Source organism: Crinia signifera, chromosome 6 (genome assembly GCF_055691185.1).
Source record: "Crinia signifera chromosome 6, ASM5569118v1, whole genome shotgun sequence".
Taxonomy (NCBI): Eukaryota; Metazoa; Chordata; class Amphibia; order Anura; family Myobatrachidae; genus Crinia; species Crinia signifera.
This window is the reverse complement of record NC_139222.1, coordinates 44137092-44163258: the sequence shown is the minus strand read 5'-3', so window position 1 is coordinate 44163258 and position 26167 is coordinate 44137092. Positions and strand designations below refer to the sequence as shown.

The 26167-nt window shown below is 43.7% G+C and overlaps 1 protein-coding gene across 2 annotated transcripts in view; it reads left to right on the top strand.

Annotated features, from left to right (window-relative positions):
- LOC146007610 (NACHT, LRR and PYD domains-containing protein 3-like) overlaps positions 1 to 17853 on the top strand; it is a 133470-nt gene extending 115617 nt beyond the window's left edge. Inside the window, exons 12-13 of one of the 2 annotated variants that reach the window (XM_083146091.1) lie at positions 6196 to 6366; positions 16916 to 17853. In XM_083146091.1, the coding sequence (XP_083002217.1) occupies positions 6196 to 6366; positions 16916 to 17078 (334 nt within the window). In that variant the 3' untranslated portion in view covers positions 17079 to 17853. Of the gene's footprint in view, positions 1 to 6195; positions 6367 to 16915 lie in introns of those variants that run through there. The other variant, XR_014444366.1, reaches the window with a different exon arrangement.
- The last annotated feature ends 8314 nt before the right edge of the window (positions 17854 to 26167 follow it).

Here is a 26167-nt window from a genome sequence, read left to right as displayed (position 1 = left end):
TCGATATATTCGCACACACTCCTATTGACAATTTCAAGGGCTGTAATAGACAGCTGATTGTCCTTTAAATTGATCCTTAAATGGATTTGGGGAATTATAAATGTCAGTGGCTTACTCAGAGTATTTATCAATGAGTAACCGACCTCAGATCCTTTGAAATTTGAACAGCCGAGAGAAATATTCAGTTGTGCTGTGTATATTCAACAGACAGCTCCAGCACCCCTGTCAGCGGTCGCCGCCTGTTGACAACCCGCTGTTGAGATGTTTCACAGGGGGCGAGCCGTCCGTCTCCAGCAAACAGTGCGGATGGAAGTTTGCTGTACTGCCGGGAATCCCAGAAGTCAGGACACAGTGCAAACACTCACCCAGGTTGCGGTGGCTTGAATTACCGGTCAGACGCCGGCTGCTTGTTGAAGATAGCAACACACTGGGGAGGTCACTCTGGAACGGCTTGGAAATTTTTAAGGCAGGTTGAGGTAGATTGTTAAGCGGTTGCTCTGAGTCAGCTACACGGAGTGCCAGCTGTGGAAACCAGAAAGATTGCTGCCGCCTGTTGTGGCAACAGAAACCAGCCGGCGGAGAACATACGCGGAGGCGCTGCAGACGGCGCTTCCCAGCCTGAGGCCTAGAATGACACTGACACCATCATGGTGGATCGTGCCTCACACTACCCGGAGCTAGCACGCCAAAAGACTGTACACCACAGCTGCCACCCGGCTGATGGACACGGAGCCCGGGTGATAGAGTGACAGAATGTAGACAGTTGGCATTGGCATCAGCAGCGGAGGTGAGTGCCAGGACAGCGGGCATAACGTCAAAGGTCTGTGGGACTGGAACAGCACAGGGAGCCAGGGTAGCTGAGATGGTGGTCGTGACAATACATATCCAATACCCATTTTTGCGTTTGACAAAGTTGTATCTTAAAAAAAATTCTGCAACTTACCCACAGATGGCAGAGAGGAATAGCTCACATACAGTCTTACCACACTGATTACGCCCAAACTCTTCCAGCACTTGAGAGCTAAGAAGTGTTGGGCCGGGCTAGTGCTTGGATTGTAGACCACCAAGTAATAACAGGGTACCGTATGTGAATCCTATGGTTCTATATATAGCAGCACATTCAGGGTCAACATCCAACTGCAAAATTGGCATACCTCTGAGGTATCACTATACAACTTCTGCATTAGGCCAATGACCCATGATTTAAATTACCATGAATATTATCACATATTTCTTGATGACTAATGAAACGGTATGAATGAAGATCATACAAAAACTTAAATCATTTTGTTAACTTTTGTTACATCCCGACTGGCAGGATATATTAAAATACAGTCACTACTAGTGACATTTCAGGTACTAGAGATTATATATGACATTTTCTTTTTAAATGATTTTGAATAAAATAATTTTTTAGCAACTAACAAAATAGAGTATTCTCGGTGAAGTGTGTTCCCACAGAGTTGACTTCTTCCCTTTTATTGTATACTACCTACTTGTATTTACTATAGGGAGCACCACTGACGGTCATCTGCATTTTTAAATTGTGAAATTATAATGCAGGTGTCACGCCTGAGACTGGCGCTGGAGTGTAATGGAAGCTGGGTTTTTTAATAAACTTAGACTGCATAGAAAGTACTGAAAGTCTTTGGAGGAACCCCTCAAAGGGGAAGATGGATCTCTGGAAGACTAGATGAGCCAGGGAGTAACTAACAAGTTTGGATAGGCTCAGTTTCAATAGAACAATGATGAGGACTGCTGAGTAATGTCACAGCAGGTTAGTATACACTGGGTATCACTATGGTCGCCACAGGAAAGGTTCACCGATGATGATAACAGCAACAGCAGGTATTTAGTGCAGATATTAATGTTTGTCTCTCGGACTAGTGACTTCACAGCTGTAGTGAGGATGTAGCAATGCAGGTAGATAGACCAGCAGGTGTAGAAGGCAATCAGAAAACCAGGTATTCTGATAGTGGATGCAATGTCCTGGACTGGACACTAGAGGGAGTCAGGTTGCAGACAGAGTGGAATGCTGCAGGACATCATTATACTGACTGACTTCTGGCTCCAGTCTCAATATATATATATAAGCGGAGCCTGTAGCTGATTGGATGTTGCAGGATGATGTCAGAATAACCATTCCTGGATTGGCTGGTGAACTCTTGTGAATCAAACCAATATGGCCACTTCCATATTGGAGACACAAACGACGTTTGGTGTGCATGTGGAAAGGCCTGAGGCCTGTAACAGAGAGAAGGTCCAGTGCTGGGAATTTGTGAGCAACAAGGTCACAGACTGTGTTCAGCGGTGCCCGCTGAGATGATATTGTGGTGCCAGCCAAGGCGCTAACCTGGATGATAATCTCTGTGCAAGCCTGGCCAAGAACCTGAAACAGAGATAAGTATGTCTCAAACCTGAGTCATGACAGAAGGATGACAAATGTATTGTAACAATATAACATTATACGCCAGTTGACACAGAAAATTTGGGATATTCTAACATATAAGTAGATCTGTGCGGCAACCCCCACCTTTTCTTGATTATTGAGTTCCAGATAAAACCAGGATACTCTTGCTACTGACATTCATAGAAACATAGAACCCTAATTTAGATTAAGGCTGCATGATAATGGTCTTACTTGTTGTGCAATGACATCTTGCTGGATGTCTTTTGGTTAACTTCTCAAAATCTGGGTGACTAAAGGTGCATAAACAAGGGGCAATTTTGGCTTATGTTTTAATTATACAGATGTAGCGCCCCTCATTCAGTGCTGGTGCTCATCATACCACCCCCACTGGCGAGCGGACGCTACATCTGAGAGTTTCATGTCAGCGGGGGACAGGAACCCTGCCCGTCTCCACTTCTGGGAGATGGGCAAGGTTAAGGGGGGGTGGGGAGGGGGGGGACAGCATTGGGGACCATTGGTGAGACAGCGGGACACGGGGGGAGCTCCGTTGTAAGGGGACGTACATGCGCCTCGTGTTTGCGCGTCCCCTTCCAGCGACTGGCGGGGGCTGGCAGCTGTTGAATCTACCACCAGCCACTGCCTGAATGACAGGTGCTTCATCTGTATCATTAACATTGTAAGAAAAGTTAGCAAATATCACAGTGTTTGTAATGCTCTTGATACTGATGCGTGGCTCCGCAAGGATGGTATCACAAATAAAAATAGACTGTGCAGGCAAGGCAATTTTGACTATGTCACATACAATGTAATTTGGGATAGGCAAAATCACACATAGTCAAAATTGGCTCCATGCACTTCAAGGGGAAATTGCATATTCAAAATCAGCCATAGCCATTATCTCACAGTGAATAAGCACCTCTAGGGGCCAATTTATAATTTAATATTTGTGTCTAATTCCCCGGGGGATTAGCTGCAAATATTAAGTACTTCCGAAGTGTAAGAAATAGGGACAGCAGTGGGAATCTCTGATAGATGCTGAGATCCCTCCTGTCCTGTCCAGAACTGCATCCCCCATAGGTCTCTATGAAGGATGTGATGCTGCCCAATGTACCAATATTAGGCCGCATCGCATCGGGTCCCACAGCTACCACCATTCTGAGATGGCGATAACCCATTGTAGCCTGTGGGCTACTTACCACAATGCCAGTGGGGCAGTGTGGTCAGGGCAGGTAAGCGGGGGGGTCAGTGCTGACCGTGCATGCACAGACCCCCCCAGCACCCGGATGAGCAGTTTGCATGGGGCAGGGTCCTATTTAAGCACCTGTCCCTGTCTCTGCCTGGACATAAATTCACCCCTTGGGAGTCTTTATTGCAATGCATTCCCAGACTGCATTGTATATGCAATCCTATTGTAAATGGGTGTCGTAATCAGTTAGTTCTTGTTGTCAGCATTCAGTAATCTACAGTGTAACACATGTACATGTGATACAGACTCTCATTTTGAGGCTGAATCAGACCTGTTCGCATAGGTCAAAATTCAGCATCAATGGTGATGGTGAGGGTTTGCACATATGCATTGTCGCTAATGCGCAAGCGCAGGCCCCGACTAGGAGCATGTTCTTCCATTGCTGAGGCACTCGCAGCCTGAGTGACAGGCAGGGGGTGTTACTGGGTGGACCCCCAGCAATTAATGAGAATGTCAGCAAAAATGATTGGCGCACACCCCTGCCTGTTCAGGACAGGCAGATGCTGTCAGCAACCACCACCATTTCAAATAAATCTGTGCAGACGCTGAGTGACTCCTGGGTCACGCGGTGGCTGCGAGTGCTGGCCACAGGAAAATAAATCATTTGATGGTAAGTAAACATCAAATGATTTCTCCTCTGTGTGCGATGCATGCAAACACATCTGTTTGCTTCCCTGCACAGGGATACATGCGGTAGGGGACATGCATTCAGCGGGGTGGTGTTAACTTGCTCACTAGGCTACGAAAATACACAGGTTAGTGAGCAGGTCTGAATTGGGCCCTTTGTGAGGAACATTTCCCCATGACTCCAATTTATGATATACAGGTTGAGTATCTATTATCCGGATATCTTAAAAACCTAAATATTCATAAACCTGTAGGTTTTCAGAATATTTTGTGTTTTTTGGGGGTTTTTTCATACTCACCTGTTCCTCCAGCATCCACAGGAGTCATCATGCTCATATTTAGAGGCATCCCCAGTCCCAAGGATGCATTGCTTGGGTGCGCCAGTGATGTCATGAAGTCACCCGCACACCTGTGCAATGCATCCTTGGGACCGGGGATAGCTCTGAAGACGAATCTAATGGCTGCCAGGGGATGCTGTGGACATTGAGGGCTGCCAGGGGACCAGGTGATTATGTAAAAAAAAATCAAAATCCGGAATGATCCCTTATCCAAAATACTCATGGTCCTGAGCATATCTGAAAAGGGATACTCAATCTGTATATGCACTTTAAGATCACTTGGTTTACTTGTACCTATAATAATATCTTCTGTCCTTATCCTACATGCTGGCTACAGTATAATTCCAGTGATATGGGTCTTAGGAACATATGAGAGCCAAATGTTCTCACTGTCATATAATGGAAGTCAGTATAGTCAGGGCTATTTTTCAGTAGGCTCCAGCAGGAACTGAGGCCCTTATTCTAGTTCACTCTTTCTGACAAAATCCTTCTTAGATGGACAAAACCATGTGCACTGCAGGTGGGGCAGGTGGTACTTGTGCAGAGATAATTAGATTTGGGTGGGGTTTTACTTCAAAGTGAGATCTATATTGCAGTGTAAAAATAAAGCAGGCAGTATTTACCCTGCACAGAAACAAAATGACTCACCCAAATCTAATTCTCTCAGCACATTTTAAATCTGCCACCGTGCCGTGCACATGGTTTTGTCCATCTAAGAAAGATTTTGTCAGAAAGAGTGAACTAGAATAAGGGCCTCAGTTCCTGCTGGAGCCTGCTGGAAAATAGCCCTGAGTATAGTAACTACATATCAGTACATCCGAGGAGTATCTCCCCTAATTGTAAAATATAAATTGCCTAATGTACCAATTACATGTACTGTAAATACAGTAGCTCTGTACTGATGCTTCCATGTGATAGATCTACAGTGTCTACATAGACAGTTAGTAGGTCTACCTGTGGAAGCTGAATTTGTGCCAAACAACAAAATTGCTTGTATTGTTGATTGTGTGTGTTAGTGCATTCTGTTATCAGGCTGCTTCATGGGTTTAGCTATGCATGTCTCTGGGAAGGGTGAGGTGTTTCAGCAGTTAATTGTAATACTTCTCACCTACCTGTATGTGAATGAGAATAAGACACTATTTTGGTATCTCACTGCTATTGTAGTCTGTGTGTGTGTGTTTCTGTGAGAATTGTAACAGAATCAGAATCCCGGATGACCGTCAACCCTGTAGGAACTCTGATCAGAGAACCCCTGGGAAGGTGAATATGATCAGCAGTGAGGTGGGATTACAGTGAGTAAAAGGTCATCATGAAGGGGAGGGGGTGCCAATGACTGTTTTTTTTCTGAAAAATACCTTGATAATGCTGTACGGAGATGTTTCAGAAGCTCTGTCCCTGTATGTGATAATTGACTATATTGCATGGATGTATCAATTATCACATTGCAAATTGGGCCAATGTTATCACAGCACAGGATGGTGATAAATTGCCCCACTAATGTCCACAGTAAGTAGCTGTTACATTTATACTTTGTGACAAGGTTCAACTTATGCAGATCTCTCATCTCCCATCAGGTTAAATAACTGTCGTCTGACCTCCTCCTGCTGTGAAGATCTCTATTCTGTTATCACTACATCACACTCTCTGACCAAACTGAAACTGTCATACAATGCTCTGGGGGACTCTGGAGTGAAGGTTCTGTGTGAGGGACTGAGACAACCGACCTGTGACCTGCAGGAGCTAAGGTAAAATCTGTCTCTGGGATAATACAGCTCTCAGTGCTAGAGGTAGAGGTTGATCCTATTAACCCTGAAGGGTATGAGTTGCTATTCGGGTGCCAATTTCACACTGAAAACAACACCCGAATTAAGCCTATCTCGCACCCTTCGCATAGCCGAATTAGCTGAAAACTGCTCGCACCCCTATGGAGGTGCACGCACTTTTCAGTGACTTCGGCCCGCAGTAAAGTGCTCACTTGTCGTGATGATTCGCACTCTGCGAATCATCCGCACACATTGGGGTTAATAGGATTGACCCCATAGACCATAATAGACACAGACACATAAAGATAAATACTGAATTTTCTGTTATTTTATCTAATAAATGTTTCTGGAAATATTTTTCTATTCATTGTTACAGTATAACAGTTGCTTTGTTTTAGTAACATTAATTTCCCTATGAAAAAGTTGTCTGCATGTGATATTATCCTAATATTACCTGTTATACATTCTCGAAATCTCCACGCTGGTCAGATGTTTGGGGACACCGACAGACACTTTGTACTTATTTTGGTACTTGTTTCCTAGCACGGCGCCCATCGTGAGTGATCGCATACCTTAAGTTAAGGTAACTTAAGGTATGCGATTGACGCGACCGACCCGATATTTGTCTATTTTTAGCCTTTTTTCCGTCAATGAAAAAATCGCATTGATCGCGTCCATCGCATGCCATTATAATGGCATGCGATCCGAATGACGCGATCAATGCAATTTCACATAGGGAGCAATGTTAAATTAGCCGTCAATGACAAAATCGCGTTGATCACGTCCATCACATGCCATTATAATGGCATGCGATGCGACCAACGCGATTTTACATAGGGAACAATGTTAAATGCCCCAATGGCCCCGATTTTTTATTGTATAGGCACCCTAATGGGTATTTTGTATGCGAAATGGCCCCCCATTGTTAACGCCACCCCAGTATTGATGCTAACCCGAAGCGTGGCAAGTGCAGTGAGCCCACGAGGGGTGGCGGTACGCGTCCTCCAACCTTTTCATACCCCCACTATCCACATCCACGTGGAGTTGATCTTATAAAGTGTGGCGAGCGCAGCGAGCCACCGAGCCCGAAGCGTGGCGAGCGGACGCGTAATACCTGTGAAGTAATGCGCGTCTCCTCACCACGCTTCGGGCTCGGTGGATCGCTGTGCTCGCCACACTTTATAAAATCAACTCCGACGTGGATAGTGGGGGTATGAAAAGGTCAGAGGACGTGTATTGCCGCCCCTTGCGGGCTCGCTGCTCTCGCCACGCTTCGGGTAGGCGTCAAAACTGGGGTGGCGTTAACAATGGGGGGGCATTTGACCCATGAGGGGGGTATGCAATGAAAATAGGGGTCTGGGGTGCATTTTACATTGGTCCCAATGTAAAATCGGGTCTCAGGGACCATTTTACATTGCTTCCAATGCAAAAATCGCGTTGATCGCATCACATGCGATTTGGTTGCATGCGATGCGATCAACGCAATTTTTTAGGTCCCGATGCATGCAATTAAAATTGCTGGCGCCGTGCTAGGAAACAAGTACCCTTATTTTCTCTATTAAACAAACTATAAATGGAAATTTAGAAGCACACATGGAAACCACAGCACATTCCACATATGTCAAATCGGTACTTATGTATTATCTGGACTCCCATGTTAAATGCACCCCATTTTTTCATACCCCTACTGTCCAACTACGCATGGAGTTGATTTTATATAGTGTGGCGAGCGCAGCGAGCCACCGTGCCCGAAGCGTGGCGAGGGGACGCGGTCTCATAAGAAAAACAGGAGTCCAGATATTACATAAGTACCGTCAAATCTTACCCAATGTCACATGTCTGCCCAATGTCACATGTCTGCCCAATGTTGTATGTTCTGCACAATGTCACATGTTCTGCACAATGTCACATGTCCTGCCCAGTGTCACATGTCTGCCCAGTTTCACTTCCTGTCAGTGTCACATATCTAATAATATAGTGTTATCTCTAATATGTCCTGCACTTTGCTGTTTTTATCTCTAATATGTCCTGCACTTAGCTGTTTTTGTGTAGATTTGTACCTTAAGGGTGTGGTCCACTGAAGCTTAACAGACCTTAGGCTGGCACACTCAAAAGGTCGACATGGGTCTAGCTTGACAGGTTCATTAGGTCGACACAAGCATTAGGTCAACATGGGGAAAATCAACAGTCAAAAGGTCGACATGGGTTTTTCTATTTTTTTTTTGTCCTGAATGCCGACACAGTCAACAGGGACACCATATTGGTAATCTGTGTCCCCTCGCATGGCTTGCTGTGCTCACCATACTTCAGGCATGGTGCCTCTCTACGCTCAGCACACTATTTTGTTCTCCCTCCACGCCCCAGTGGATGGTAAGGCATGAAAAAAATTGAATTATACTCACCGATAATTCCTTTTCTTCATAGAGATCCCATGGCAGCCTACTATGGGATATTTCCCTTTTCCTAGTTTCAGACAGGTAGCACTTTTTTCATACAGGAAGGACTGCCCCATCAGGTATATAGCTCATCTCCCTGTGTCTTTTGAGTGTCTCCTTTTTTCCCAAATAATAGTATAATCCATAACCTGGGAGGGAAACAACGACTGCCATGGGATCTCTATGAAGAAATAGAATTATCGGTGAGTATAATTCGACTTTTTCTTCTACGATCCCCATGGCAGCCTACTATGGGACATACCAAAGCAATAATTAAGGGCAGGAAACATGTCAATGCATAAGTATAATTTATTCAAAGCACTTTTTAAAACTCTATCACCAAATTGATGGGGACACACATTCAAAGCATAATGCCCGGTAAATGTATGGACAGATGACCACATAGCAGCTTTGCATATATCCAAGGTAGAAGTTTGAGCCTTCTTTGCCAATGAAGTAGCCATTGCCCTGGTTGAGTGTGCTTTGATGATTGGTGGAACGGTCCTTCCTTGAAGCTCATACGCAAGGGTAATAAGACTTCTTACCCATCTTGCCATAGTCTGCTTAGCAGGAACCGAGCCTCTTCTAACCCCTTCAGGGATTATAAATAACTGTTTAGACTTTCTGATATCCTTTACCCTTTGTAGATAAAGAGTAACTGCTCTTACTGGATCCAGCAAATGCCAATATTCTTCCTCTCTATCTGTGGTTTCAGGAATGAAAACAGGTAAGATAGTTTCTTGATTCAAGTGGAACTTTGAGATGATTTTTGGTAGAAAATCTGGATGAGTCCTCAGCAGAATTCTATCTGGAAAGAAGATAAGATGTGGTTCTTCTGACCATAAGGCTTGTTTCTCGCTTATTCTTCTTGCAGATGTGATAGAAATTAAGGGTACTTGTGTAATATCACGGCGCACGTTAAATAGTTAGCATGCCTGTCAGAATCAGCATAGTGTTCCCGCAGCCAGCGCGCAGCCAGCATCCCTATCAGATTCAGCGTAGTGTTCTCGCGGCCAGCATAGTCAGCATCCCTGTCAGATTCAGTGTAGTGTTCCCACAGAGCATAGTCAGTCAGAGGTGAAGGTTAAGTTACTGTGGCTGTATTATTCAGCGAGCCCTGTGAGGGGACGCATTATGTGTCCTCCCGACTTGTTCATACCCCCACTATCCACGTCGGCATGGGTTGATTTTATAAAGTGTGGCAAGCGCAGCAAGGGGACGTGGGTTACATGTAAAGTAATCCGCGTCAGCTCGCCACGCTTCAGGCTCGGTGGATCCCAGGGTGACACCATTGATTTCCTGAGAGGTCTCAATTTCTTAATTGCTCTGCTCAGCTAGCTTACATTGCAACAATACACTTAATTGCAGTATCCACATTCAAGGTGGATACTGCCATTCCTAGAAGAAAGCCATCACACAAGAATTGTAAGACTTGAGAAGTAGGAGTTTTGGACTAAGTTGAAGGTACTTCTAGCCAGGTTAAGAACTTTTTCCAAATTCTATAATACACCAGGGAGGATACTTTCTTGCTTTTAGTCAATCACTTGATCAGACACTCCTTGTTGTCTTAAGGTATTCCTTTCAATTTCCATGCCTTTAGACAAAATAGCCCCGGGGTTGGGATGGAAAACGGGTCCTTGGCTTAGAAGATCTGACATCACTGGAAGGTGTAGCGTTTCTTGGGTAGCTAACTTCAATATCATGGGAAACCATGGTCTCCTCGGCCAGTACGGTAGGATCCCAATGACTGAGACTTGATCTTCCAGCATCTTTTTCAGAACACGACTTATCAGTTGTATGGGTGGAAATATGTAACCCAGTCAGAACTTCCACTTCACTGAAAGGGCATCTGTTGCCACTGCTTCTGGCAGATAAAATCTTGAATAGAATATTCTCGATTTTCTGTTGCTCTGTGTTGCCATAAGGTCTATCTCTGGCATTCCAAACTTCATTACCACCATCTAAAAAACAGAAGGATTGAGCGCCCATTCTCCTGGGCTGATTTCCTTTCTGCTCAGGAAGTCGCCACAACATTGTCTTTCCCTGGTAGAAATATTGATGATATGGATATTATCTTCACTTCTGCCCAGTTGAGTATTTTCTTGGTAATGGTCATCAGAGCTTTGCTCCTTGTGCCTCCTTGATGATTCAAGCTATCAGACAGTACTATTTATTTAATGTATACTCTTTGCACAGTCCATTTACTTTCCTACAAGAGTGGTTTTTATACCTTATCTAACAAAACGTAATTTACTATATTTCTGAGTACATTCTGATCAGTACAAAACAATTGATTTTATTTTTAATCTCTTATAACATAATAGTCCGTGAGAATAGAGAGGAATAAAAGTGCATTTTTCAATAATATATTTTCCACAATAAAGTGCAAAGTGCCTTTACTATACTTGTGAATAACATTAATCGATAAACATACTTTAAAGATATATTTACCAAAGAGATAAACTACACAAACTTTACTTCATTTTCCTTGTACTAATTTAGACGACTGTAATATTAGTGCTCTTAATTTGCTGTGTGAACTTTATAACATTCCGAATAATACCATTCCCCCATACATCATAAAATTGACTACTTTGATTCCTTAAGATAGACGTGAATTTTTCTCCCTGTTCTTATATGTGGCAGTAATTTCCGTTGGAGGGTCCTCATTCTCCACTGAGCCCAAGGCACAATCTTTATAGCTGATATCATCATTCCCAATAGCTGTTGACCTTCTTCTAGAGATATGAAATGTTTCTTTGTGTATTTTGCAGGCAGATTCTGTATCTTCAGAGATCTTTCCTGGGACAAGGAGATTATGAACCGTACTGTATCTCTCCTTACCCCTAAGAACTGGATATTTTGAACTGATTGTAGTTAACTTTTTTCATGTTGATTAACCAACCATGTAGCCTCAGGTAATTCATAACTTCTTTTAGATGACCTTCTAATTCTTGACTTGAACTCCCTGCAACCAGGATGTCTTCTAAGTATGGCCATACTTGTATTCCGGTTTCTCTCAGATGAGCTATGAGGGTGATCAACACCTTTGTGTAAATTCAGGGAGATGATGTTAGACCGAAAGGCAGACATGTGAATTGATAGTGGTTGTTGAACAGACAGAATCTTAGGAATTTCCTATCCTGCATGTGTATAGGTATGTGGTAGTAGGCATCCTTCAGATCGAGGGCTGAGAGAAAGTAATTTCTTCTGAGACCGGCCAGTATGGATGGAAGAGTTTCCATTCTGAAACTTCTCTTTTCTAAGAACAAATTTAGTTTTCTTAAGTCTAGGATTGATCTGAATCCTCCTGTATGTTTTTGAACCAGAAATAGGTTTGAGTAAAACCCGCTTTGTTTCTGTTCTTCTGGAACCAATTCTACTGCTTCCAGGGTTAGCAGTTGTGACACGATTTCTTTCAATGTGTCTTTCTCCGATTTGCCCTGTGCAGGTCTTCATCTTAGGAATCTGTCCTTTTTTGGTACATGAGATAATTCCAGCCTGTAGCCTTCTCTTATTATAGACAATACCCCCCTTCCTTCACCGATTTTTGCCATAAATCTGCAAAGGTCAGAAGTCTTGCCCCCACAGGTATTTCCCTGGCATAGTCATTGTCTTAGGAAGCCTCTGGAATATTGACAAAAGGACTGCCTAGAACCTGCCCCTCTGCGGTTATACTGGCGTCCTGGTCTATAACTTCTGGCCTCTCTTAAATATTGCTTTGAAGGTGTGGGTAAAGGAAACTTGTTCTTTTTGTCTTGAGGTAATCGTAATGACTTGCCACCTGTAATTCTCTTTATCATCTCGTCAAGATTTGCGCCAAACAGAAATGCTCTCTAAAATGGCAGAGAAGCTAAACGGCTTTTAGAATGAGTATCAGCACTCCAATTTTTGAGCCATAATGGCCTTCTGGCTACCACCCCAGCAGCTAAGGACTTGGCTGAGAAAGAGACCATGTCCAAAGAGGCTTCACATAGGTAAAATATTGCTTTTTGAATAATTCCTAAGGTGCGCAAAAGATATTGTCTGGAGATTTTATCTTCCATATCTTTCTGCATTTGCGAACACCATAATCTTAAAGCTCTTGATGATGAAGCCACTGCCAGGCCAGCTTTTAAGGAAACAGAGGATGATGAATACAGTTTCTTTAGAAAAATTTCTTCTCTCCTGTCCATTGCATCTTTGAATGATGCCCCATCTTCAAGGGGAATTGTTGTTCTTGATGTGATCAATGGATGCATCCACCTTAGGAACTGTGCACCATAATGACAGTTGTTCATCTTTGAATGGATACATTTTATCCAAACGTGGTAATTTACCAAACCTCTTATCCAGAATATTCCACATTTTGAGATTAATTCTTTCATTAGTCTGTGGACTGGAAAACATCTCCCTTTTTTGGTTCTATCTTCAAATAGAATACCTTGTCCCTCGACTGGTTCAGTTGTATCTTTATAATCTACAGCCTTGTGTATATTCCTTAACATACTTTCCACTATTTCAATGTCAAATGAACTAGTCTCTTCTCTGGCTTCTCCAGATTCTTATCCAGAACTGTGGAAGTCTCCTTGACATTCCTCCTCTGAACAGACCTCATCATATTCTAGGCTGGTCTGAGACCTAGTTCTTTCAGCTGGCTGTAGCATAGCTAATTCCTCTTTGGTAACAAATGATTTTTTCATCCATTCCATAAGTTGTTTAGTCATGTCAGGCTGTTCCACACTAACATCAGGTGTTGGAATGTTACATTCATCACACTTTTCTCCCTTGCTTGTAGATAACAGGCTCTTATCACACAGAATACACTTTGCAGCTGCATGCTTCTTCTTGACAGCCTTTTTCCTAGCAGGTGAGACAGGCACATTGCCCAGAAAGAACTAATTACTAACTAAACTAATAAATAAAAAACCCACTAATGTCCAAAACAAGAGAGAGAGCTTACCTTGACAGGGCATTGTCAGGCTTAAGGGAAGAAGGATCCATATTGCAACAGCAGCAAAAACCTTCTCAGGAGCTGTAGTTGAATGTCAGCATCAGCGTGCTGCACGTGCCTGGAATAATACCTGGAGCAAACGAGTCACCTTCTCATCATTACCATTTTGGGTGTAGCAATATGGTGTCCGCCATAATACAGAATATGTTTATATATGAGGAGCAAGATGGCCGCTGCTGCATTTCCTCCGCCTCACTTCTGGCGCTAGCTAGGTACCGCAAGATGGTGGCTGGAGGACTTCCTGTCATCCCTATACATTGTGGTGCACCAAGATGGCGCCTGTAACTTGCACCACTCTGCCACGGGCGTTCTGCGGCTGCATGCTGCTCCCGGTGTCCGGATCTGTGACCTTTCCTCATAAGCCTCTGACCACAAGCGCCAACATACCCAGGTAAATCAGACATTTTGGGCATATTACCTTAGCCATTTTCCGAAGTCTGCCGACGGGGATAAAGCCTTGGGTCTTACAATGTACCAGACATTTCTTAAAAAATATATAACAATTTTAATAATGCATATAAAATTAAATATAAATATAAAATATCACACTGTACATGTTAAATTCCTAGACATATAGTCCAAGGGGATTGGTAGTGTATCAACGGGATATTTGTTAAGAACAATTATAGCTGAGATGAAATATGTGAATGCTGACAAAGATTTATATTGCCATCCTGGTCGGTCTGGTAGATGTTGTTTGTCCAGACAATTGGAATAACAGTCCAGAAGGTGCCCTATAATTGCAAGGGCTCAGGCTCCCCACTTGATGCACACGACCTCTTGGGAACTGGAAAATTAGGGATCATGCAGATATCCCAGATGATGGATGTCCAGATTCTCTAGGAAGGGCATCTGTGGGTGGGGGTGGGCTGTTTACCACAATTTTAGATGGTTTCTTGGACCAGTTTAAGATGGATCACAATTTTGGAGAATGAGGTCAGTAGCAAAAGTCTCAGGTTAGAGGTTAGGTTAGAGAAACATATATGGCATATCGTTGTGTTCCAGAGGGGTGCAGGATGCTGCGGGGACCTTGACACCACGCACCGATTGCCGGTATCGGTGGCGCGATTGTCCCGAGACCCACTAGCATACCTGGACGCGGCCACACTGTTGCCCGGCGCACAGTGACGTCTCTCCACGCACCACCCCCAGGAGGTCAGGGCGTATGACGCCCTATTCACACACACACGCGAGCCTTATGGGTGGTGGGGTGGTGCGTGGAGAGACGTCACTGTGCGCCGTCTAATGCGCCCCGAGTCATGTGACGAGCACATGACCGGGTCCGTTGCCGGGCAACAGTGTGGCCGCGTCACACTACCTCCTTCATTAATAAAGTATATGATTAACTTTAGATACAGACGTTTCTCATAGTATTTTATCTTTTGTATTGTAAATCACACTCAGATGTATGTCCTAGACAATTAGCCCCTAGGTATAAATATGAGCCTGGAGCTCACAGTTGTATACCTGCTCCTGAAGAAGCCAGAGGTTTAGATCCGGGGAAACGCGTTGAGCCTCGAAATACCCATGATACTTGTGCTGCTGAGACTTTTGCTACTGACATCATTCTCCAAAATTGTGATCCATCTTAAACTGGTCCAAGAAACCATCTAAAATTGTGGTAAACAGCCCACCCCCACCCACAGATGCCCTTCCTAGAGAATCTGGACATCCATCATCTGGGATATCTGCATGATCCCTAATTTTCCAGTTCCCAAGAGGTCGTGTGCATCAAGTGGGGAGCCTGAGCCCTTGCAATTATAGGGCACCTTTTGGACTGTTATTCCAATTGTCTGGACAAACAACATCTACCAGACCGACAAGGATGGTAATATAAATCTTTGTCGGCATTCACATATTTCATCTCAGCTATAATTGTTCTTAACAAATATCCCGGTGATACACTACCAATCCCCTTGGACTATATGTCTAGGAATTTAACATGTACAGTGTGATATTTTATATTTATATTTAATTTTATATGTATTATTAAAATTGTTATATATTTTTTGATAAACGTCTGGTACAATTTATTGGTACAGCCAGTGCAGGCACTATCCTTTTGTTCTTACTATTTGTTATCTTTGAGTCTGACCACCCTGTGCCAGCCGCTGTTGATTTGCGCACCACACATATATATATTTTTTCTTGGGTCTTACAATGATTCCAGAAAATCATATAGGGCTGGCTATCATATAATCCTTTCCCCATGCCTTCTAATGTAAGCTCTCAAACAAACAAACTACCTTACACTGTCTAACTACGGAGACAGGAAAAAAGACACAGGCTAAAGGGTTGAGCTGAGCTATATACCTGAGGGGGCGGTCCTTCCTGTATGAAAAAAGTGCTACCTGTCTGAAACTAGGAAAAGGGAAATATCCCATAATAGGCTGCCATGGGGATTGTAGAAGAAATACATGTCGGCTCAAAAAGAGAGTGAAAAAACCTTCCCCATATCAACCTAATGCTTATGTCAACCTAATGACCCTGGCAACCTAGACCCATGTAAACTTTTTGAGTGTGTCCACCTAAGGCCTGTAGACTTTCAGGGGAAATTTACTAAGGTAAAATCGTATAAAAAAATTGTATTCGTACAGCAAAATACGATTTTTTTTTATGCTGCAGCCTGCACGGATCTGACTGATCCATGCAGGCTAAAACCAATACGAATTTGTATTTTAACATATGAATTTGTATTTAAAAATATGAATTTGTATTTAAAATACGAATTCGTATCAGAAAAAATACAAATCAATACGCCATAGGATAATACGAATCAGTCAAATATGACTGATTAGTAAATTATCCTCCGGAGTACAAATGAAAATACGACTGCACCAGTCGCATTCATTCATATTCATTCGTATTAAGAATACGAATATGATTTTTTGCATTCGTATTCTTAGTAAATTTCCCCCTCAGTGTATATCGATCTTCCTGTGGTTGACCTAGTGGCCGTATCCCTTATCTTATCCATTTGGAAAACTCCATTTTGCATGATGTAATGCTTGATAATAAGTAAATGTCCAGTAATGACATCACGTTGAGTTTGAGGCTGAGATGATAAGAAATGACTTAATGCAGATCCATCATCTCCCATCAGGTTAGGAAAGTGTGGCCTGACATCCTCCTGCAGTGATGATCTCCATTCTGCTATTACTACACTCGGCTCTCTGACCAAACTGGACCTGTCAGAAAATGCTCTTGGGGACTCTGGAATAAAACTTAAGGCATGTGTGCAGCCACCTCTGGAGCTTCAGGTGTAAAATTATCGTGTTACTTCCAGAAAATTGTGTTATATTCATAAGTGCATTTATATTTGTTCTGAATGGGGATGATTCAGAGTTGTGTAAGTTGGTCAAATTGTGCACCTAGAGATAATTGTATGTCTCGCCCTGTACCCAGAAATGGGCAACTCAACTGGGGATGGGAGAAGCCACCATCACTATCATTTACACCAGCTATATATTAGGGTGCAAGAGACATATCTCCATGTATGACTTCCTCTGTATTACCCACAATTCCTCCTACACACCCATGATACGCCAGCAATCAGGAGACATAAATCACCTGTTGTTGTATATTCACAGCATGAATGGCCATCCTGCCACAGAATGGGAGAACATGCAACACTAAATCAGCCCCAGTGTGATCTCTGTGTTAGCTGCATTTGTACATATCGGAGGTTATTCTGCTGGATACGCTCCCATGCAAATTTGCACGCAATGTGGAATTTAGCTCATTACGCATTCGCAACTGCCACTGGGTGCATGTGCAGGTTTCATAGTCTGTGCAGGCTCGCACCCTTGCGCACAGAAATACACTTGTGAATGAGCCCTAAAATAAAGGCATGATGTAGGTGTTTCTCTGGGCGCGACTTCGCAAGAGGGCAAAAATGGGCGACAAGGAGAGTTGACCACAAGTACTGAGTGGTGGCTTCACAACCTTGCCTGTACACTTGCAGTGCTCGGGCTGAAAACATCTCACAGGGCTGCAGCCGAGCCCGCAAGGGGCAGCGGTACACGTCCTCCGACCTTTTCATACCCCCACTATCCATGTTGGCGTGGAGTTGATTTTATATAGTGTGGCAAGCGCAGCGAGCCACTGAGCCCGAAGCGTGGCGAGCGGACGCGTATTACTTTACATGTATTCCGCATCCCCACGCGGGGCTCGCTGCGCTCGCCACGCTTCGAGCTCGGTGGCTCGCTGCACTCGCCACACTATATGAAATCAACTCCATGCCGACGTGGATAGTGGGAGTATGAAAAGGTCGGAGGACGCGTACCGCCGCCTCTCGGGGGCTCGCTGTGCTCGCCACGCTTCGGGTTCACGTTCATAGTGGGGGTACATTTAACATTGTAAGCCCCCATTAGGGTGCTTATACAATTTAAAATCGCATCACATTGTATGACATTGTATGCCATATACAATGCTATACAATTTTAACATTGTATGACATCGGGGGAAATCTCGTCGCATCGCATACCATAGCATGCCTTATGGTCTGCGATGCGATGAGCGCTGTGATAATACATAAGTACCTTCATTTGTTTAAACCACACTTGCATCAGTCTTTTTAATGGCTCTTATGTATGTTAAGGTTAGTAAATTAGTTCCAATAAACACAATTTTGAAATGAGTCAAATCATGTAATTAATTAATGGGTTGAGAATGGGTTGACTGCGTGCGTATTGTTATAGTTACGAATGAAATCACCCACAGAGGCTGTTTGCATACACGCAAAGTGCATGATCTTGCAGACACAGCAATGTGTGTAGGCGCACACGTGTGCAGATACTTTGATTCCACTCCCCTTTGGGTACCGTTGCGAATGCTCATGTTTGCTTGTGTTATGGGCGTAAATTTGCATGTCTGCGTGCAAATGTGCATGTGGATGAATCAACCAGAATAAGATCCATGTTGTGAAGTGTAATGTCAGCATCAGACTGAACAGTTACATGTAAGCAGGCTCTTTCCCCTCCCACTTACTGCTACCTAGCCCTCTGTATGGCTGCACTGCTAGGCCTCCTACCAGGGCTATCTCAGGTCTTCCCCTCCCACTTACTGCTACCTAGCCTTCTGTATGGCTGCACTGCTAGGCCTCCTACCAGGGCTATCTCAGGTCTTCCCCTCCCACTTACTGCTACCTAGCCCTCTGTATGGCTGCACTGCTAGGCTTCCTACCAGGGCTATCTCAGGTCTTCCCCTCCCACTTACTGCTACCTAGCCCTCTGTATGGCTGCACTGCTAGGCCTCCTACCAGGGCTATCTCAGGTCTTCCCCTCCCACTTACTGCTACCTAGCCCTCTGTATGGCTGCACTGATAGGTCTCCTACCAGGGCTATCTCAGGTCTTCCCCTCCCACTTACTGCTACCTAGCCCTCTGTATGGCTGCACTGATAGGCCTCCTACCAGGGCTATCTCAGGTCTTACCCTGGGTATACAGTCGGCAGGTCGACAATAAATAGGTCGACAGTCAATATTGACTGTTGACTACTATTAGTCAACAGGCCATAGGTCGACATATTTTATATTGACTTGGTCAAAAAAGTCAACACATAATGGGTTGACATGAAAAAGGATGACTTGAGTTGTTCACTTTTTTCCAGAACAGGTGGTTTTCGTTCTTGACTATCCAAGTGGACATAAAGTAGAAGGATTTATAATAGTATGCCCAAAGTATGGCGAGCGAAGTGAGCTATGCAAGGGAATGTGGTACACTTATACAGTGTCCATGTCAACCTAAGTCGACATAGACACCAAAAAACATGAAAAACTCATGTTAACTTTTTCCATGTTGACCTTTTCCATGTCAACCTAGTGCCTGTGTTGAGCTTTCCTCCCTGTTGACCAATAGTGGTTGACTTATTGACTGTCAATCTTAATTGGGTTGACCCTATGATCCATACTCAGCCCTTGTTCCTACCCCTCCCTAAAAATATTCTTTCATGTATGGTCAGAGAACCTCGGGGGGTGATTCAGAATCAGCCTTAATATGAGCGACCTTCTTCTGCCATTAAGATAAATACTGTTTTATTTCTTCATATTGGTGAATGAAGGGTTTGGGATTGTTTACTACAACTGATAAACTCTCTGTATAAAAAAAACTGTCTGTTTTATTTATTTATTCTCACTGTATATAATGGTCAGGGGTCTGGAATGCTGGGATCAGTTGGGGTGCAGGCTCTCTGTCACTCCAATGGTCCCTGTCTTGCTCAATACTTCTGCCCCCGCAACCCAGGGAGCTCAGTTAGAGTTTCCATACCGGCCACTACTGGTCTGGTGGGGTACTGTATGTACAGGGGCAGCCCCCTCCCCAATAGAAGCACCAGGTTTGAGGCTGGGTATCACTATAACAATGGGACCCCGCATATGTTGCCTGTGTTAGTGGAAAGCAGCACAGGCTGGCTGCTGCTGAGGGAGAGGGGGATTTTGGGAGTCCCTCAAATGCAATGCTGTTCCCAGTGCACATGGAGCTGTAATGCTTCAGTGGTGTCCTTTGGCGGGAATGGTCTCCAGTGGTCTATGGTAAAACATATAATGATGGTTACTGACTTATGGGCTGATTCAGAAATATATGTTCATTAGATGATAATAAACTTCTCTGAAGTGCCAAGATCTGTGCATACACAGATTGAAGCCACATGATTGTCCTGCTGCTGGTGTTAGGGTACAGTGTTCTGTATAACAGGACTTGTCACCCCATGTTCTGGGCCAAAGTCTTCAGATACAGCATCACTGGCCCTGGCAGCATAATTTCATCGGACCTGAGGATTACTCACATGTCTGATAATCACACAGGTGATCTCATGCAGCATGATGTCACTGGACGCCCTGAGTAGCCGGAGTAACACTCGTGGCTGGCCTGGGACACTATACATTATACTGCACTTATAGCTTCTCCCACTTAGGAGAAACCCTTACATGCCAATAATGATACTTATACCTTGGTAAGGCTGGAACTATGAAAGTGTGTCACCAATAGGACAGTGAGTCTGGAGCTGCAAGCTGCTGTCCACACTCTGCCGATGGCCACTGTCAGATAACATAACCAAAGTCAGCCCACTTGATGTGTGTATAATAATACTGTAGTAACAGACATGGCCATCTTAGCAGCATTGTAGGCATTGGATAAAGCAATGCACTTGGGCCCATACCCACCCATTCTCATTAATTAAATATATTTTTAAAAAATAACTAACTCTCCTGTAGTCTTGCACTGTAAGTAGAAAATGCTGCCTGGCCACAACATTGGAGAACATTGTCTACCTGCCTCCAAATAATCTCCATAGGCACTGGCCTGTGGCAAATGCACTGTCCCACAATGCCTTTGCTCAAAGACTTCTGGGCAGCTGCCAGTGAGCCCATACATTTCGGTGGCCCTGGGAACAGAAACAGGAACAAGTTACATGGGTCTTAGAACCAGAACCCAGGGATCTGGTCTATCTGATCTATTTTATGTACAGGTTCAGTCTCCCATATCTAATATGCCTGGGAGCAGAAGTGTTCTGGATATTTGATGATTCCATACTTTGGAATGTTTGCTTACCACAATGAGATATGCTAGGGATGGGGCCAAGTTTAAGCATGGAATACATTTATGTTTCATATACACATTATACACCATATACACCCAGCCTTAAGGTCATTGTATATAATGTTAGTAATAATTGTGTGCATACAACAAAGTTTTTGTACATGGAACCATAAGAAAGTAAAGGTGTAACTGTCTCAGTGCCAGGGGCTGGTGAACAAATGAATGCCTGGGCCAAAACAAACAGCAGTGGCCCATGAACAGCCTACATATTGGGTGTGCAATGGAGTTTTCCCTCCCGGAGATAAAAAAAAAAAACAGGTAAGTTCAAAATATCAGGTAAATAAAGGTAAGTTCATCTCAGCTATAATTGTACTTAACAAATATCCCGGTGATACACTACCAATCCCCTTGGACTATATGTCTAGGAATTTAACATGTACAGTGTGATATTTTATATTTATATTTAATTTTATATGTATTATTAAAATTGTTATATATTTTTTGATAAACGTCTGGTACAATTTATTGGTACAGCCAGTGCAGGCACTATCCTTTTGTTCTTACTATTTGTTATCTTTGGGTCTGACCACCCTGTGCCAGCCGCTGTTGATTTGCGCACCACACATATATATTTTTTTTCTTGGGTCTTACAATGATTCCAGAAAATCATATAGGGCTGGCTATCATATAATCCTTTCCCCATGCCTTCTAATGTAAGCTCTCAAACAAACAAACTACCTTACACTGTCTAACTACGGAGACAGGAAAAAAGACACAGGATAAAGGGTGGAGCTGAGCTATATACCTGAGGGGGCGGTCCTTCCTGTATGAAAAAAGTGCTACCTGTCTGAAACTAGGAAAAGGGAAATATCCCATAATAGGCTGCCATGGGGATTGTAGAAGAAATACATGTCGGCTCAAAAAGAGAGTGAAAAAACCTTCCCCATATCAACCTAATGCTTGTGTCAACCTAATGACCCTGGCAACCTAGACCCATGTAAACTTTTTGAGTGTGTCCACCTAAGGCCTGTAGACTTTCAGGGGGAAATTTACTAAGGTAAAATCGTATAAAAAAATTGTATTCATACAGCAAAATACAATTTTTTTTTTTATGCTGCAGCCTGCACGGATCTGACTGATCCATGCAGGCTAAAACCAATACGAATTTGTATTTTACCATATGAATTTGTATTTAAAAATATGAATTTGTATTTAAAATACGAATTCGTGTCAGAAAAAATACGAATCAATACGCCATAGGATAATACGAATCAGTCAAATACGAAATTAAATAGTAAATTATCCTCCGGAGTACAAATGAAAATACGACTACACCAGTCGCATTCATTCATATTCATTCGTATTAAGAATACGAATATGATTTTTTGCATTCGTATTCTTAGTAAATTTCCCCCTCAGTGTATATCGATCTTCCTGTGGTTGACCTAGTGGCCGTATCCCTTATCTTATCCATTTGGAAAACTCCATTTTGCATGATGTTATGCTTGATAATAAGTAAATGTCCAGTAATGACATCACGTTGAGTTTGAGGCTGAGATGATAAGAAATAACTTAATGCAGATCCATCATCTCCCATCAGGTTAGGAAAGTGTGGCCTGACATCCTCCTGCAGTGATGATCTCCATTCTGCTATTACTACACTCGGCTCTCTGACCAAACTGGACCTGTCAGAAAATGCTCTTGGGGACTCTGGAATAAAACTTAAGGCATGTGTGCAGCCACCTCTGGAGCTTCAGGTGTAAAATTATCGTGTTACTTCCAGAAAATTGTGTTATATTCATAAGTGCATTTATATTTGTACTGAATGGGGATGATTCAGAGTTGTGTAAGTTGGTCAAATTGTGCACCTAGAGATAATTGTATGTCTCGCCCTGTACCCAGAAATGGGCAACTCAACTGGGGATGGGAGAAGCCACCATCACTATCATTTACACCAGCTATATATTAGGGTGCAAGAGACATATCTCCATGTATGACTTCCTCTGTATTACCCACAATTCCTCCTACACACCCATGATACGCCAGCAATCAGGAGACATAAATCACCTGTTGTTGTATATTCACAGCATGAATGGCCATCCTGCCACAGAATGGGAGAACATGCAACACTAAATCAGCCCCAGTGTGATCTCTGTGTTAGCTGCATTTGTACATATCGGAGGTTATTCTGCTGGATACGCTCCCATGCAAATTTGCACGCAATGTGGAATTTAGCTCATTACGCATTCGCAACTGCCACTGGGTGCATGTGCAGGTTTCATAGTCTGTGCACGCTCGCACCCTTGCGCACAGAAATACACTTGTGAATGAGCCCTAAAATAAAGGCGTGATGTAGGTGTTTCTCTGGGCGCGACTTCGCAAGAGGGCAAAAATGGGCGACAAGGAGAGTTGACCACAAGTACTGAGTGGTGGCTTCACAACCTTGCCTGTACACTTGCAGTGCTCGGGCTGAAAACATTTGTAAGAAAAAGGTGACTCTTAGATCTCACAGGGCTGCAGCCGAGCCCGCAAGGGGCAGCGGTACACGTCCTCAGACCTTTTCATACCCCCACTATCCATGTTGGCGTGGAGTTGATTTTATATAGTGTGGCAAGCGCAGCGAGCCACTGAGCCCGAAGCGTGGCGAGCGGACGCGTATTACTTTACATGTATTCCGCGTCCCCACGCGGGGCTCGCTGCGCTCGCCACGCTTCGAGCTCGGTGGCTCGCTGCGCTCGCCACACTATATGAAATCAACTCCATGGCGACGTGGATAGTGGGAGTATGAAAAGGTCGGAGGACGCGTACCGCCGCCTCTCGGGGGCTCGCTATGCTCGCCACGCTTCGGGTTCACGTTCATAGTGGGGGTACATTTAACATTGTAAGCCCCCATTAGGGTGCTTATACAATTTAAAATCGCATCGCATCACATTGTATGACATTGTATGCCATATACAATGCTATACAATTTTAACATTGTATGACATCGGGGGAAATCTCGTCGCATCGCATACCATAGCATGCCTTATGGTCTGCGATGCGATGAGCGCTGTGATAATACATAAGTACCTTCATTTGTTTAAACCACACTTGCATCAGTCTTTTTAATGGCTCTTATGTATGTTAAGGTTAGTAAATTAGTTCCAATAAACACAATTTTGAAATGAGTCAAATCATGTAATTAATTAATGGGTTGAGAATGGGTTGACTGCGTGCGTATTGTTATAGTTACGAATGAAATCACCCACAGAGGCTGTTTGCATACACGCAAAGTGCATGATCTTGCAGACACAGCAATGTGTGTAGGCGCACACGTGTGCAGATACTTTGATTCCACTCCCCTTTGGGTACCGTTGCGAATGCTCATGTTTGCTTGTGTTATGGGCGTAAATTTGCATGTCTGCGTGCAAATGTGCATGTGGATGAATCAACCAGAATAAGATCCATGTTGTGAAGTGTAATGTCAGCATCAGACTGAACAGTTACATGTAAGCAGGCTCTTTCCCCTCCCACTTACTGCTACCTAGCCCTCTGTATGGCTGCACTGCTAGGCCTCCTACCAGGGCTATCTCAGGTCTTCCCCTCCCACTTACTGCTACCTAGCCCTCTGTATGGCTGCACTGATAGGCCTCCTACCAGGGCTATCTCAGGTCTTCCCCTCCCACTTACTGCTACCTAGCCCTCTGTATGGCTGCAACGATAGGCCTCCTACCAGGGCTATCTCAGGTCTTACCCTGGGTATACAGTTGGCAGGTTGACAATAAATAGGTCGACAGTCAATATTGACTGTTGACTACTATTAGTCAACAGGCCATAGGTCGACATATTTTATATTGACTTGGTCAAAAAAGTCAACACATAATGGGTTGACATGAAAAAGCATGACTTGAGTTGTTCACTTTTTTTCCAGAACAGGTGGTTTTCGTTCTTGACTATCCAAGTGGACATAAAGTAGAAGGATTTATAATAGTATGCCCAAAGTATGGCGAGCAAAGTGAGCTATGCAAGGGGATGTGGTACACTTATACAGTGTCCATGTCAACCTAAGTCGACATAGACACCAAAAAACATGAAAAACTCATGTTAACTTTTTCCATGTTGACCTTTTCCATGTCAACCTAGTGCCTGTGTTGAGCTTTCCTCCCTGTTGACCAATAGTGGTTGACTTATTGACTGTCAATCTTAATTGGGTTGACCCTATACTTAGCCCTTGTTCCTACCCCTCCCTAAAAATAATCTTTCATGTATGGTCAGAGAACCTCGGGGGGTGATTCAGAATCAGCCTTAATATGAGCGACCTTCTTCTGCCATTAAGATAAATACTGTTTTATTTCTTCATATTGGTGAATGAAGGGTTTGGGATTGTTTACTACAACTGATAAACTCTCTGTATAAAAAAAAATGTCTGTTTTATTTATTTATTCTCACTGTATATAATGGGCAGGGGTCTGGAATGCTGGGATCAGTTGGGGTGCAGGCTCTCTGTCACTCCAATGGTCCCTGTCTTGCTCAATACTTCTGCCCCCGCAACCCAGGAAGCTCAGTTAGAGTTTCCATACCGGCCACTACTGGTCTGGTGGGGTACTGTATGTACAGGGGCAGCCCCCTCCCCAATAGAAGCACCAGGTTTGTGGCTGGGTATCACTATAACAATGGGACCCCACATATGTTGCCTGTGTTAGTGGAAAGCAGCACAGGCTGGCTGCTGCTGAGGGAGAGGGGGATTTTGGGAGTCCCTCAAATGCAATGCTGTTCCCAGTGCACATGGAGCTGTAATGCTTCAGTGGTGTCCTTTGGTGGGAATGGTCTCCAGTGGTC